The sequence below is a fragment of the Salvia splendens genome, chromosome 13 (assembly GCF_004379255.2).
Source record: "Salvia splendens isolate huo1 chromosome 13, SspV2, whole genome shotgun sequence".
Lineage (NCBI taxonomy): Eukaryota > Viridiplantae > Streptophyta > Magnoliopsida > Lamiales > Lamiaceae > Salvia > Salvia splendens.
The window spans coordinates 29231066-29248200 of record NC_056044.1 but is presented as its reverse complement, the minus strand read 5'-3'; the positions used below and the strand labels follow the sequence as shown (position 1 = coordinate 29248200).

General features: G+C 35.2%; 2 protein-coding genes across 4 annotated transcripts; both read left to right on the top strand.

Moving 5' to 3' along the window:
• Positions 1–1474: 1474 nt before the first annotated feature.
• LOC121761095 (V-type proton ATPase subunit C-like) lies at positions 1475–7434 on the top strand. Of its 3 annotated transcripts, none has more exons than XM_042156689.1 (12): positions 1475–1702; positions 1794–1862; positions 1946–2073; positions 2163–2262; positions 3508–3575; positions 4797–4938; positions 5184–5300; positions 5479–5604; positions 5809–5892; positions 5988–6067; positions 6403–6503; positions 7138–7434. In XM_042156689.1, exons 1-11 carry the CDS (start codon positions 1583–1585, stop codon positions 6500–6502), a joined length of 1134 nt encoding a protein of 377 aa, XP_042012623.1. In that variant the 5' UTR covers positions 1475–1582; the 3' UTR covers position 6503; positions 7138–7434. The 3 variants fall into 3 exon arrangements, with proteins under 3 accessions (XP_042012623.1, XP_042012622.1, XP_042012621.1); XM_042156688.1 differs by having other exon boundaries at positions 1476–1702; positions 7143–7434; XM_042156687.1 differs by lacking the exon at positions 7138–7434 and having other exon boundaries at positions 1476–1702; positions 6403–6782.
• Positions 7435–11106: 3672 nt separating this feature from the next.
• Positions 11107–12256, top strand: LOC121760837. The gene is made up of 2 exons (XM_042156440.1): positions 11107–12189; positions 12233–12256. Exons 1-2 carry the CDS (start codon positions 11107–11109, stop codon positions 12254–12256), a joined length of 1107 nt encoding a protein of 368 aa, XP_042012374.1.
• The last annotated feature ends 4879 nt before the right edge of the window (positions 12257–17135 follow it).

Sequence of the window (17135 nt, the reverse complement as noted above, 5' to 3'; positions counted from 1 at the left end):
GTATATTAATTTAGGCAAACAAGTGAATCTAGGAAAAGGAAAAAAAGTTGAATTCATTGAATATTTAGGCAAACAAGTCAAATTATTTAAATTATATTCATGTCTGGTTTTGGAAAAGGATAAGAGTTACATTCATTATACGTTGATTTAGGGGCAAACAAAAGTATATATCTATTGCCATTAATATAATAGGAAAGTTATCATTAATATTATAACTTTTTGGCCATTATTTTTTTAAAATAGTGAACTAAATTTTTAACTTTTGCAAAATTTAGATTAAATTTATCACAACTTTTGTGCCTTTTGTTATTTTGATTTTTTTTTATCATAATGAAAAACTATACCAAATTTATATAGAAGTCAACTAAAGTGATTAGGAATAGTATGAGACAATTGTGAAATATACAAAAGTTATTGTTTAATATGCCACTTTTGAAATTTATAGTCAACTAAAAATTGTGATTTAGAGAACGATTTTTTTAATATAAATCTTGATTTTTGAATGATAGGATTATACGTAAGCAAAAAAAACACTGTAATGCCGTATATATATAAAAAGATTAAACTTTCAGCTATCCCAAGATATTTCATTTTATTCTAAAAGATAATGCTCCTTCATCGTATCCGAGAATTAAATTCATTTTCAGCTATCCCAAGATACTTCATTTTTGTACAAATAATATTATTCTCTTCTTAGTTAAACTTTCTTTCTATTTCTTAAACATCATAAAAAGAATGTTTCAACTTTCAATTGACTTAGGATGAAGAGAGTATATATTTTATATACTACTATTCTCTTCTTTGTTAAACTCTCTTTCTATTTCTTAATAATTTCTTAAATATCATAAGAATAATGTTTCAACTGACATTGGAGGAAGAGTGTATATTTTATCTATCTAGTGCATTAAAATTTATTTTTCTTACAACATTTCTGTTGAGATGAGTCGAACCTTCAAGGCTCGACAATTTAGTGGTTGAAAGAAAAATGTTTTATCGAAGGTTGTTTGTATTATACTCCATCTGTCCCATAAGAATATGCACTTTTTCCTTTTTAGTCCGTCTTATTATGCACTTTTCAATTCTAGAAACTTTTTTTTATCTTTAATGAGATGAGACTCATTCCACACTAATAATATTTTAATTACTTTTTTTATCTACTTCTCTTTTACTTTATTAATTTTACATTAAAAGCTGTGTCGAACTCAAAGTGCATATTTTTTAGAGAGATAATTTTACACTGAAACGCGTGTCGAACTCAAAGTGCATATTCTTTGGGGGCGGAGGGAGTAATAGTATTTGATAATTAACTTTGAATCATATAGTTGCATCGTTGTACACTGGTACATTCTTTTAACAATAGATCAAATTATAGGTATTTATGTTAAAATCGCGTATTATGCATTAATTTTGTAATCATAAATTTGATGATTATCATGATCGTGGATTAAGATTTGAATAGTAAATGTGGAGACATTATAAAATCGACAATAATAGCAAATGTGACACGTAGGAAAGGAGGAAAGATCACGAAGAGGAATCAGAAGCTTAATCGAATCGCTCGATCAATCTGTAATCGGCGGCAATGGCGACTCGTTACTGGGTAGCGTCTCTCCCCGTCGGCCAAGGCGGCTCCGCCTCCTCCGTATGGACTCGTCTTCAGGAATCCATCTCCAAACAAGCCTTCGACACCTCTCTCTACAGAGTATTTTCTTATTCGTCGCAGATCTCTTGCTCTCAATTTTTTTTGTCAATCCTGATTCGCCAATTGTGTTGTTTTTGTTTGAATTCCACAGTTCAACATTCCGAATCTGCGAGTAGGCACTCTGGATTTGCTCTTGTCTCTCAGCGACGACCTATCGAAGGCGAGTTCTTCACCAACCTTAGCTGATTTTGTTGAAATTGTTCTCCTGATCTTTAATTGGAGTGTGATTTATTGTTTTGGCAGGCAAGCAACTTTATCGAAGGAGTGTCGCACAAAATCCGGCGTCAGATTGAGGAGTTGGAGAGGGTGTCCGGTGTTGTTAGTAGCTCGCTTACTGTGGACGGGGTTCCCGTGGACTCTTATCTTACCAGGCAAAATTAGATGCTTATTATCGAGTCTTTGTTTATGAATTGATGTTTGTTAGCGTCTGGATTTGGTTAAAGGTTTATGATTTCTTTAGATTCGTGTGGGATGAGGCAAAGTATCCAACAATGTCGCCGCTCAAGGAGATTGTGGACGGAATTCATGTACAAATTGCCAAGATTGAGGATGATCTCAAGGTACGCTCACTCAATGCCAGCTTGTTTATAACTTTATATACTAGAATCCTTTTAATATTTTGTTTCAATATGGATTTTGTCAAACAAATTAGACTAGCAAAGGAAGCTTTTGCGGTACGGAGGCACCATAAATGTTTGAGAGATTAATCGTGTCATCTATCCAATCTCTGAGTTGCTGATTGCGCTCAAACAACCAAAGTTGCTTGGTTACTCTCTAGTGGATAGTTATCTCCCATATGCTTCTTTAGTTGTGTAACTTATGTTGGCCCCAGAAACCTATATTAATGCTGGCCAATCATAATCCGTTGTTACCATAACTATTTAGAATCCTTTGGAGAATCCTCTTCAGTTTAATGATAAATTCTATCTAGCTAAACTCCCTGTGACCCTAGTGTTTTTTTGGCACAGGAAAGATTCTAAGCAGCTTTAGAGAAATATCATTAGAACTGATATTATTGGTCATGTTGCAGCTTTTTCTGATCTATACTCGTCTTGCATGCTTACAGAGTTACAGTAACTTAAACTGCCAAAAGTGTTCACTTCTTAATAGTACTCCCTCTGTCCCCCATTATGTGTCCCACTTTGACCCGGCATAGGGTTTAAGAAATATAAAAGAAAGTGGGTTGAAAAAGTTAGTGGTATGTGGGTCCTACTTTTATATATTAGTACTAGTTTTATAATAAAATGCGAGTGAAATTGAGTTAGTGGAATGTGGTATCCATTACCAAAAGTAGTAAAAGTGAAGTGGGACAATTAATAAGGGACGAACCAAAATGGAAAACTGGGACACATAATGGGGGACGAGGGAGTAACTTTTTATACATATACTTAGTAAAATTTCAAATAGATAATTTAATAAAATATTAGTATGATACAATAAAAACAAACTTTTTTTTGCTATAATTTCGCAAGTAATTGTGGATCATAGTATTCCAATGCTGATGTACATGCCAGTCCCTGTAGGATTATGTCAGCTGCCTGGTAAAGGACAGTATGGTCAATAAGTCTAAATAATGTTTTTGTTATGGATTTGACATGTCATGTAAAATAAAGATCTTTCAAATAGATGTTCTGTCTAGATTTGATGGCAAAGTTAATCCTTTGAGTGCATTACTAATCGACTATTGTGCTCAACCATCATTTTTTGTCTCTTCTTATGAAAACAATATATATCTACATATGGTCTTGAATGTCTTAAGTATCTGGGCTTGGAGACATTAGCATGATGGTTGATTTCCTTTACAGGTCCGTGTCGCTGAATATAGCAATGTACGCAGCCAACTGAATGCAATTAACAGAAAGCAGGCTGGAAGGTATATGAGCAATTTAAGCTTTATATATCTGGGGGCTTGTGGTAACTTTAAGAATGAAATAACTTATTAGTGAATGAATTTAAAATTTTTTCTGTGAGATTAAGGTAATGCCATAAAGCTGTTGTTTGCCTACCATTTAACTTGTTTAGAATGAATTCGACTTCTGCTGGTGTCTTGATCGAATGTTGTGAGTACAGATACTCCTTGCTTTTCGTTAATGACAAACATAATCACTTGAGCTTAATTTAATTCATGCCGACACAGGTTGTGGGATAGTTCTTGCAAGTCCATTTGCTATGAACTCTATCAGGTTTTATTTTCCCAGTGAATGACTGTCCTGGTAGTTGGTACTGCTTTTGGAATTTGGATACAAATGCCTTCTTGCTGAATTTGGTGACTGTTAGGTGTGAATGGCTTGGTGTCTCACTAACAAAAGGATTATATCTGTAAAAAGTGGGAATAAAGTTCCTTTGGTGTATTGAAGAACCATTTATGAAATGCACCTGGTTGAGGACTATAAGTCTATAATATAACTTATACAGAATATGCAATATCTTCTTTGAGCTGTAGTGGCTTCACAAGCTATGGCTGTAGTTCTTTGGTATAAATCCTTTATATTCCGAAATAAATCCACATCCAATTACAATTCTCAAAAAGGGGCAAAATGAATTCAGTTATTTTATATTCTATGTATTATCTACATGCTAGTAATTCAGTCTTCATAATTGACTTCTGGTAGGTGTTCTTCTGAATACCTTCTATCTTTAACAAATCACTCGAGTCTTGAAATGTTTTGAAATCTAGAAGTCTATCAGTGAGGTTTCCCTTATACTTTTTTGGGAAATACCCTCAATGCTTATCAGATGGAAATCATGGAACAATACACTAGGTATTTTAGATTTTTCTACCTTTGAAGACTCAGTCTAGATTTTTTGAAGAAAAATACTGCTTCCAGAATTATCATTAGATAATATTGTTAAAGATGGAACTTTGTGGTTGGAGGATTGGTGTTCATGTGTTAGCAATTTGCTAGCAACGAGAATGGTCTTCTCTGTCTCTCTTACGCACAAGAACAATCATGCCAGCACACACACACAGTTGCTTGCATGCAGTTTGTGGGAACATGTTAAAGTTTCTTGGTGATAATAGCATTCTAAAGCATTACTTTATTCAAGTATGAGTGTATTCTAACTCACTGTCTCAAATGATTCCTGAATGCAGCTTAGCTGTTCGCGATCTCTCAAATTTAGTAAAACCAGAAGATGTTGTTAGTTCGGAACACTTGACTACCCTTCTTGCAGTTGTTTCAAAGTATTCTCAGAAAGACTGGTTGTCAAGCTACGAGTCTCTTACATCATATGTGGTAATCACTCTAGTTACTAGATGGGAGATTTTCTCATTATTCATCTAGACTGCAGTAGATAGAATGCCTATCTGACCTTTTTTTTCATTACTGATTGTATAGACTAAGTGCAGTGGAATAAAGAAGCATCTGTTCAAACATAAAATGCGCTTGTTTGCATTTAACAGCTTATCTTAGTTGCCTTAAATATATACATTCAGTTCTGATTTGGAAAATACTATTTCTTGATCAAACTTTTTGATTAGGTGCCCAGATCTTCGAAGAAGCTACATGAGGATAATGAATATGCTCTTTACACTGTGACATTATTCAGTCGTGATGTTGATAATTTTAAAACGAAGGCACGTGAAAGAAATTTTCAGGTAAGTAACGGTAAACCTCATTTCTTTTACTATTTGATTGATCTTCCCTAATTGTTTTATAGTATACCTTGCAACTATTGTACAAGTTTATGTTAAAATTAGTAGTTTTCCAGAGTTGTATCTTTTATAAGACACGCCACTAATATGTTCTTTTGTCATTCACTAATAATTGATATAGGTTCGTGATTTTGAATATAATCCCGAGACCCAAGACAGTCGGAAGCAGGAGCTTGAAAAACTGATGCAAGACCAGGAGACAATGAGAAGCTCCCTTTTGCAATGGTGCTATACTAGCTATGGAGAGGTCCTTATTCCCCCTTCTTTAATTTTCTGAAATTAGTTTCCTCAGATGTATATGTGTGGCGATATGTGAATTATGTTCTCCAAGTTTCAATGACTTAGATGGAAACAATAGAAAATTGTCTGCATTATTAGATATGGTTTCTTATATTGCAACTTAAGTTAACTTTGATCCATTATAATTTTCACATGCTTCATTCTATTGCAGGTTTTTAGTTCCTGGATGCACTTCTGTGCAGTAAGAGTATTTAGTGAAAGCATTCTCCGATATGGCCTGCCACCATCTTTTCTGGTAGTTATACTGCCTCTCATTTCTGTTGCTTTTTTTGTCAAATGGCTATGTAGGGACCTTGTTCTAACCATCTCTTTTTCGCCTTTTCTTCTCAGTCTGTTGTACTGTCACCTCCAGTAAAAAGTGAGAAGAAAGTTCGCTCCATTCTTGAGGGAATGTGTAGCAATTCAAACAGGTAATACACTTTTGATTTACTTTTTAGTTCTTCCTACTTCTCATGAAACTTCTATGGACTATTTTTTTGGACAAAAAACCCAAAGCCTGTGACCATGTTGGACCGTAACTCCAACTAGATTTTGCTGAAGCTGTCTAGTTTTCTAGGATGATTATTTTCCAGAGTAGATTTATGCTCTGTCGCCTCATGAATTTGTGGATTGTCACCAATGCATCCGAAGCAGATGCATTGTTTCTGTTTAACAAAACCAAACAATTCCTTTTGAGCTCAGATATCATTAAACTACTCAACTGAAGAATTCTTCTGTTTCATCATTATCTTCTGTGTTACTGTAGCACGTTCTGGAAAACTGAGGACGAGGGAGGAGTGGTTGGCCTTGGTGCAGGCGAAGCAGATGCTCATCCTTATGTCTCATTCACCATTAATCTTATTTAAGGTGAGATGCTGAAGTGTCACTGTCCCTTTTGCGATCAATTGTGCTGTTTTATTGGCTATAATAAAGACATTCTATCCTTGTATTATATACTAGTATGTTGCCCTATTCTTTTCTTCCCTTAGATGCATGTGCTGCCTGTAAAACACTCCCACCTATTATTTTTCTGTAATTGCATGCCGGCCGGACTTGTGAATCCCAAACATTTTTCATCTAAACTTGTGTTTTGACAGATGTAATTGGATTTTATTAATCAGCAAGGAATAAGTTTATTGGATTTTATTTATCAGCTACGAATAAGTTATTGGTATGAAAATAAGCCACTTTGCTTGGAAGCGAACCGATTTGTCATCTTAATGTTGGGATGCTGACATCCAACAGCTTTCTTGATGAAGGATAGAACCAAAGTAGATACTGGTAGCCTTTGATTTGTTTGCTAGATTACATGAATACGGAGTTGACATGTCGCGAAAAGGGAAATGCATCATCTCTGCAAGCTGGCAAATCGACAGTAGTAGAGATGTGGAATATAGAAAGGATCAGAGTGATGCAAACTGCTCTGTGATGTTTACTTAATTTCACAGACAACATTGCACATGCTATGATTAACTTCGTATTTTACGAGTTTGTTGCATAGTGCAGAGATAGAGATTTGGCCAATTTTGCACTTATCTTGACGCTGTCTGAATTGAGAGAAACTGATGGAGATGCTGATGAGAAGCCACAGATACTGATCCTTCGTTGTCACTTGATCTGTGGATAACATACAATGATTTATTTGAATAAAGAATCACCACTCGCTATTTTCTTGTGAAAACTACATTTTTTCGTGAGAACGCGAGATCCACTCCATTGAGAGTGTAAAGTTACTGATTTCGTCGTGGAATTGATTGCATGAAAGAAATTTGAAGTCTTGCCCTTCATGAGATTCGAATCCATGATGCATTTGTCATTTAGTGTGTAAATTGAGGATGTGATTAAATGTGTAGTAGTAGTGTTTGTCTGGAACTGAACAGGTCGGAAAATGACAAGGTAGATAGATGTAGCTATGGCAAGAAAAAGACGAGAGAGAATGGAGTGAAAACGAACTTTGTGATTTCTTCCACAAAACAACATAACTCGTGGGATCTCTTGCAAGTTGCAATGAAACGTTTGTTTATGCTCAACTATTCTAATAATTACTCCATATGCTATCATACTAGAAAGTAACACTACAACAAAGTGAGAGAAAAAACAATGATGAGAGACGTGAATAAATCGAACTTTTATTTTTGTGTAATTTGTAAATTGTGATGCCAGTAAACATTTTTAAGATATTAGACCAAATTAAATGTATAAATAAAATAAAGTAATAATGCTATGATGGATAAACGAAGATTATGCTTATGGTGCCTAATAAAGATTTTTAGGTATTTAGCATAATAGGGTAGTGATAAAATGCAAATTTTATATATTGTACAAACTCATAACTCCTCAACACATTGTCAACACAATGTAAAACTTCAAAATTTTGATGTCAACACAACGTCAATCGTTGATAGGGGTGGAGAAACGGTCGGTTCGGTTAACTGACTCCCTTTTTTTCCAAATACGAGAACCGTAACCGAACTTTTAGTCGGTTCGGTTCCTCAAGGAACCGATCGGTCCTAACCGACTGGTTCTTCGTTCCACCGAAGGAGAGAGCATCGATGTGGAGAGTTGGACAGCAGCCTCGTCGAAGAGAGCAACAGTGTGGAGAGAGCAGAAGTCTCATCGTCGCTAGCGTGAGAGAGAGCAGAGCAAGGAGGCGGCGGAGGTGGTGGAGCTCGATCGGATTCTCCAGGTGTTTGATAAATTGATTCAAAAGGCTTCGTCGCTAGTCTCGGGGCGCCCCTTTTTGGAGGACGTTGGAAAAGATGATGATGATGATTGTGGAGAGGGCGAGATCGTTGAGGAAAAGAGTGTGGATTCTACTGATGACGATGATGATGATGTGCAGAGCTGTAAAATAGTTGTTATTTTTTAATTACAAGAATTGTTTTTGAGTTGTTGACACTATATACAAGTTGTTGACAAGCTATTGACATTTGATATACAAGCTGTTGAGATTTTACTATAAGTTGTTGACATTTGATATACAGGCTATTGACATGTGTTGTATGATCATGATGCCAGAACTTGTGTCAAATAAAAAAATTAAGATAAAATAGTTGTTAGTTTTTAATTGCAAGAATTGTTTTTGAGTTGTTGACACTTTATACATGTCGTTGACATTTTAATACAAGTTGTTGACCTGATTGACATTTGATATATATTACATACTAGTATGTTGACATTTTAATATATAAGCTATTGACAAGCTGTTAACATTTTTCTATAAGCTATTGACATTTGATGTGCAGGCTATTGACGATAATACCCCTAGTTGACATAATCTACTTGTAGTTGATATTTCAAAAATGTGGATGAATGACTGAAAATGCATCTCAATTCTCAATTAAGCTAAAAAATCTCAACCTAACCGACCCAAACCAATAGTAATAATATGTCATTGATAATCATCTACATAGAACACAATTCAAGTACCAAATAAAAATACACAAAAGTTTAATATATAAACCTATATTGCATTTCACAAGTAGTATAAAAAACGAAATATATATCAACCTAACTCTACATTACACCTAATCTTTAAATCTTCTTCCAAAATTATTGTGACAAGTGATAAGAGTAGACATTTATATTAATTTGAGGAGCACATATATATGGACATCAAGATGGCAGTGTCCACTTCTAGAAAAAGCTATCCAAATTTACATAATTATCTACTCTTTCTCTTTCTGGAAAGCCGAATGGAATAATTTTAAATGTTATCTGATGGAATAACTAGATAGGATTTTTTTGGTATGTTCCGTCATCGCATGTCCCGTTTATTTTTTTACTATTTTTCATCATAAAATTAATACATAAAAGTAAAATTAATATAATATTTCATTAACTTTTTACGCCTATATTCTTTTATATTCATAAAATTTGTATAGGCGTCAAAGTGGGACATATTGTCAAATGGCAAGAGTATTTCATATACTTGATAAGAGACTTGTAGATGGATATCTGTTAGTTTAAATTATAAGTGATAAGTTATAATTAAATGTGGATCAATTTTCTCATAAATGCCACATGCCTTGCCTCCACATGAATGCAGCTAAACATGGGTTTTGCGTTTTTAATTCTCAGAACTTGGAGCTCAGTATTTAATTATTCTAGCCCAAACTCCCATTTGGATCACGTTTTAAAGACATCATGTTTCTACATAATTTCCAATATTTTTACCACCCTGTTTATTCATTATATATAGTCCAATTCATTTTTGATTTTTCATTAAGTAGTAGTAGTAGTAGTAGTATAATTTATTGGGTGAGTGGTGTGGGTGTGCTCGTTGTTACTTAACTTTATTATTATTATTATTATTATGAAGAGACTAACCAATTTGATGGTTTAACCTTTTCTTTTGGAACTTTACATATCTGCTTAAAATATGTGCATGTAAATTACTTAACTGTTGATTGATTCTGATTTCGTAATTAAATTATTGATGGATTCTGATTTTGCAATTAATTTAAATTTTGGCACTTAATGACTCAATTATGTGGCACTATTGATCGTTACATCATATTGTAGGCAGCCAAATATTTAATTTAGTATATTATGATGTTGTTTCGCCGTCTAGGTGTTGTTTGGTTAAGATCTGATAATGTCACGAAAATAATCATCAAGTCATATATTCGATAAAATAATCATCAAGTTATAAGCACTCACAGTATTATTAGCTGCCAAAACAAATTGATTCTGTAATATACAAGCAGATTTTACAACTAGTATATAAAACCAGAATTTGACAAAAACTTAAAAATTTATTGACTAATACATTATTTACATTCATCCTGCAATGTAGGTTAAAACGGATTTGCACTTTGCCAACTGAATTCGGATTATTGTACTCTATAAAATAATATTTTTGCCAACTGAATTCGGATTATTATACTCTATAAAATAATATTTTCAATAATTCACATTTCATCCGTTCCTTATGAATACTATATGATCAGGGTAATGATAAAATGCAAACTCATATATTGTACAAACTCTAAACTTTTCAACACAGTATCTGTTGAAATATTATTAAACTTGATTTTGTAATGGAAATATCTAGATATTGTAGAATTGTCTAGAAATAAGCTTGAGAAAATATCTAGATATTTTAGTAGAAATATCTAGATATTTTAGGCGAATAATCTAGATTTTAGATATTATGTAAGAAATATCTAGATTTTTATAGATAAAAATCTAGATATTTAGAATATAAAATTATTATGTAGATTCTAGAATATGAAGAGGACTCCTATAAATAGGAGTGAGTTGTAACATTTTAGATAAGTTGAGAAGTTGAGAGAATTTGAGAAATAAAGAGTGTCTTAGTTTTCCCCACATCAACATCTCCTAAATCACTTCCCAAATATTTCACCCATTGTCCCCTCAAATATTTCATCCAAACTAAAATACTCCTCCAATATATTTCCTATATTTCAACAAAGTGGTACCAGAGCCATAAGTTCCTACCTATAGCATGGCTAATTTGTCATCGTTTCAAGTCCCCATGCTCAATAAGAGCAATTTCGATAATTGGAGTATTAAGATGAAAGCGTTATTGGGAGCCCATGACATTTGGGAGATCGTGGAGAGTGGCTATGAGGAGCCACAAGATGAGACCGCTCTATCCCAACAACAAAGGGATAGATTGCGAGATGCGAGAAAGAGAGATAAGAAGGCTCTCTATCTCATCTACCAAGCTATAGGGGACGACGATTTCGAGAAGATCTCGAGTGCAAGCACCGCCAAAGAAGCGTGGAAGAAGCTCCAAATCTCGTGTATTGGAGCGGATCGAGTAAAGAAGGTGCGTCTCCAAACTTTAAGAGGAGAATTTGAATCTTTGAATATAAAAGAGTTCGAATCAATTTCGGATTACTTTTCAAGAGTCTTGGCGGTGTCAAATCAAATGAAAAGAAATGGTGAAAAATTGGAGGATGTTAGAATTATGGAAAAAATATTGCGTTCTCTAACTCCTAATCTTGAGCATATAGTAGTTACAATTGAAGAAACAAAAGATTTAGAGGAAATGAGTATCGATCACTTATTGGGATCGCTACAAGCATATGAGGAGAAACAAAAGAAGAAACAGGAAATTGTGGAGCAACTTTTAAAGTTGCAAGTGAGCCCAAAGGAGAAAGAAGAAAGTTCGGGCAGTGGTGGTGGTCGACAAGGAAGAGGCCGCGGACAAAGACAAGAGCGCGGTCGTGGCCGAGGATATGCTCGTGGACGTGGACGAGGATATTTTTCGAACAATGAAGAAAGAAAGGAGTTCCCAAATAAGGGACGAGGAAGGAGTTCCCCACAGTCGAGGTACGATAAATCTTCAATAAAGTGTTACAATTGTCATAGATATGGGCACTATGCTTCCGAGTGCAGAGATGCAAAATCAAAAGTTGAAGAGAAGGCTAATTACATGGAGAATACGAATGAAGAAAATGGTTGTGTCCTTTTAGCTTATAAAGGAGAAGCTGGGAGAAAAGATGATACGTGGTACCTCGACACAGGAGCGAGCAATCATATGTGCGGGAACAGAAGCATGTTCGTGGAGCTTGATGAATCAGTAAGTGGTAACGTCTCCTTTGGTGATGAATCTAAAATTCCAGTTAAAGGGAAAGGCAAAATACTAATTCGTCTGAAGCATGGAGCTCGTGATTTTATTTCTAACGTATATTACGTGCCCAATATGAAAAATAATATTTTGAGTCTTGGACAACTCTTAGAGAAAGGTTATAATATTCATATGAAGGATTATAGCCTTTCAATAAGAGATGGCAAAAATAATTTGATCGCCCAAGTGCCAATGTCCAAGAATAGAATGTTTTTATTAAATGTGCAAAATGATGTGGTGAAGTGTCTTCAAATATGCTACAAAGATAAGTCTTGGTTGTGGCACCTTCGATTTGGGCACCTGAATTTTGGTAGCTTAAAATTGCTATCAAATAAAGAAATGGTACGAGGATTACCGCCCATCAAGCATCCCGATCAACTCTGTGAAGGATGCTTACTTGGGAAGCACTTCAGAAAGCCATTTCCAAATGAGTCAAGTTCGAGAGCTCAGAAACCATTGGAGTTAATACATGTAGACGTGTGTGGACCAATCAAGCCAAGCTCCCTCGGTAAAAATAATTATTTCCTACTATTTATCGATGATTTTTCAAGAAAGACGTGGGTATATTTCTTGAAGCGAAGCATTTGATGCTTTCAAGAGGTTCAAGGCTGCCGTAGAAAAGGAAAGCGGTCTAGAGATCAAAGCATTGAGGACCGATCGAGGTGGAGAATTCACATCCGGGGAGTTTCAAGAATTTTGTAAAGAAAGAGGAATTCGGCGGCAATTAACGGTTCCAAGATCCCCCCAGCAGAATGGAGTGGCCGAACGAAAGAACAGGACTATCGTTGAGATGACTCGGAGTATGCTAAAGACGAAGAATTTGCCCAATGAGCTATGGGCAGAAGCAGTGGCGTGCGCTGTATACCTGTCTAATCGGTCTCCAACCAGAAGTGTGTGGGGAATGACTCCTCAAGAAGCTTGGAGCGGAAGAAAACCAGGGATCGCACACTTGAGAGTGTTCGAGAGCAAAGCCTATGCACATGTACCAGATCAAACAAGGAGTAAACTCGATGACAAAAGCAAGACATTCATCTTCATCGGGTACGACTCTATCACTAAAGGATATAAGCTAAATGATCCAACTTCGCAGAAAACAATGATTAGCCGAGATGTGGAGTTCGATGAAGAAGGAGTATGGGATTTCGGCTCGGACAATGACACCACTTCCATACCTCCATTTGGAGATCCAAGAATAGACGAGCAAATAAGAAAGGAGCAACAAGAACAAACAACTCCACCTGCATCTCCTGCTACATCCGTTGGAGGCTCGCCGCCATCTTTCTTGAACGAAAGAGACACACAACGCGCACGAAATTTGGCTGAAGTGTATGAAGACACTGAAAGGTTAGAAGATCTTACCTTATTCTGCTTATTTGCTGATTGTGAACCAGTCAACTATGAAGAAGCTGCAGAAAGTGAAAATTGGTGAGTCGCCATGGATGAAGAGATTAAGGCTATAGAGAAGAATGATACGTGGGAGTTGGTGATACTACCAAAGGGTCATAAGGCCATTGGAGTTAAGTGGGTGTATAAAATTAAGAAGAATTCCAATGGTGAAGTTGAAAGATATAAAGCAAGACTCGTCGCAAAAGGATATAGCCAAAGAGCCGGAATCGACTATGATGAGGTATTTGCTCCCGTTGCTCGCCTAGAAACTATTAGACTAATACTCTCTCTTGCAGCCCAAAATAGATGGAAGATCTATCAAATGGATGTAAAGTCGGCTTTCTTGAATGGATTCCTTAATAAAGAAGTCTACATCAAGCAACCTGATGGCTACGTGGTGAATGGCCAAGAAGATAAAGTTCTAAAGTTGAAGAAAGCCTTGTACGGGCTAAAGCAAGCACCAAGGGCATGGAATAGCAGGATCGACAAGTATCTTGAAGATAACGGCTTCACCAAATGCCCACATGAACATGCGCTCTATGTGTGCTTGTATGTGGATGATCTCATTTTCACAGGAAACAATCCAAGCATGTTCGAGGAATTCAAGAAGGCCATGACTGACGAATTCGAGATGACGGACGTTGGGCTGATGGCATACTACCTCGGTGTAGAAGTGAAGCAACTTGAAGATGGAGTATTCATCACACAAGAACACTATGCAAAGGAGATTCTGAAGAAATTCAAAATGGAGGATTGCAAGCCAATCAACACGCCGGTGGAGTGCGGGGTCAAGCTATCTAAGAATGACAAAGGAGAAAAGGTGGATCTGGCACTATACAAGAGCATGGTTGGAAGCCTACGGTACTTAACTTGCACAAGGCCAGATATATTGTACGCTACTGGGCTCGTAAGCCGCTACATGGAAAATCCAACTACTTCCCACTTCAACGGGGCAAAGAGGATACTCCGCTATCTCAGAGGTATGATCGACTATGGTCTATTTTATTCACAGTCTAATGATTACAAGCTTGTTGGCTATAGCGATAGTGATTGGGCTGGAGACAATGATGATCGAAAGAGTACAGGTGGATATGTGTTCTACATGGGAGACACTGCCTTCACTTGGATGTCTAAGAAACAGCCAATTGTCACACTATCAACATGCGAAGCCGAATATGTGGCCGCCACTTTAAGTGTTTGTCATGCAATTTGGCTCAGGAATTTATTATCGGAGCTCGGGTGGCCACAAAAGGAGCCAACAACTATTTGTGTGGATAATAAGTCGTCCATTGCGCTATCCAAAAATCCAGTGTTCCACAACCGAAGCAAACACATCGACACCCGCTACCACTACATCAGAGAATGCGTTGCAAATCAAGAGATTCTAGTCGAGTATGTGAAGTCGCAAGATCAGGTTGCTGATATCTTCACAAAGCCGCTCAAGCATGAAGACTTTGTCAAGATAAGGACATTGCTCGGAATGACAAATCAAGTTTAAGGGGGAGTGTTGAAATATTATTAAACTTGATTTTGTAATGGAAATCTCTAGATATTGTAGAATTGTCTAGAAATAAGCTTGAGAAAATATCTAGATATTTTAGTAGAAATATCTAGATATTTTAGGAGAATAATCTAGATTTTAGATATTATGTAAGAAATATCTAGATTTTTATAGATAAAAATCTAGATATTTAGAATATAAAATTATTATGTAGATTCTAGAATATGAAGAGGACTCCTATAAATAGGAGTGAGTTGTAACATTTTAGATAAGTTGAGAAGTTGAGAGAATTTGAGAAATAAAGAGTGTCTTAGTTTTCCCCACATCAACATCTCCTAAATCACTTCCCAAATATTCCACCCATTGTCCCCTCAAATATTTCCTCCAAACCAAAATACTCCTCCAATATATTTCATATATTCCAACAGTATCAACACAGTATAAAATTTCAAGAATTTGATATCAACACAATGTCAATACAAAGTTAACACAATTTCAACACACCATCAACCGTTGACATTGTGTTGACATATTTCGTTGCAATTATTTTATCATCTGTTGATATTTTCTAACGGTTTAGATCATAGTTTGGAGTTTGTACAATATTTAGAATTTGCATTTATCACATTCCATATGATCAGTTTACAATTTTAGCATGCCTAAAAAATTGTGCACTTTTTACTATTTTGAAAATTACCACGCCTTATCCCCTTACATTATATCCTTACATCAATTTATTTACATAAAATTATGCATGACACACGCATTTTCTAGCATTTACAGTTAAATAAATTCGCTCGAACAAACGTAGACCATTTTTGCTAGTACTGGTCAACACACATACTACCAAATATTAACAAAAAATAATGCTAAAATAAGTTTGAGTACATTTATAAGGGACAAATGAAGTAATATTAATCACTTTGTCACCTAGGATAAATTTGAAGTTGTCTAAGTCGTACTATATTTTATTTGAAAAGCCTTGTAAATTTTTGGTTTTCAGTATAATTAAATTTAACTAGCATATGGTAAACGAATGAGATTTTTTTACTCTATAAAATCCCTCTACATATATAACCTATCAAGTCATGTCAGTTGTAGTATAGCAAAATATCAAATCATAGTTAAAAGGTTAAATCAGCTAGTCGACCAGGATTAGGGGTGAGTAGGTATGGTATACCTTATCGAAACCATCATACCGTATACCTTATCGAAAATTCGATATGAGAAAAAATCATACCTTTACCTTATCAAAATTTTCGGTATACCTTATTTTCGGTATGACAAATTTCAATATCGATACCATACCTTATTTTCAGTATGTCATATCTAAATTCGGTATACCGTACTTTTACGATATACCAGAGTTTTACGGTATATCGGACTACAATACGACATACCAAAATATCATTATTTTGTAAATAATTCTAAATACAAACCCAAATGAATTTTTTTTAAAAAAATACTTAGAAAACATGAAATTTAATCAAACTCAAACATATTCAATAAAAAAACTGCAACAATTAAACTCCATGCAATCGCATAACGTTCAACGATACTTGTTTGGAGCTAATTTAACTAAAATCTTATATTTGTTTGAAACTAATTGATTCAACGATATCAAGTTTTCCTAATTGAGTTTATTTGATTTTATACTTACCTGATTACCCGACAACTATAATGAGACAAGCTTTGATTTCTACATGTAAATATTTATTTGTTTGGTAAAAGTATGAATTTACTTGATATAATTTGGCATATATTGATATCGGTATATACCGAAAATCATACCATATTTTCGGTATATACCTAAAATTACGGTATATACCGTATTTTCGGTTTACCCCGGTATATGAAAATTCATACCGTTACCGTACCGAAATAAATAGGTAAGGTATGATACCTTATCGAAAATTGCGGTATACCGAAAATTCGGTATTTTTGGTATTTTTTCGATACGGTAAGTGCGGTATTTCGGTATTTTTACTCAGCCCTAACAAGGACAAGAAAG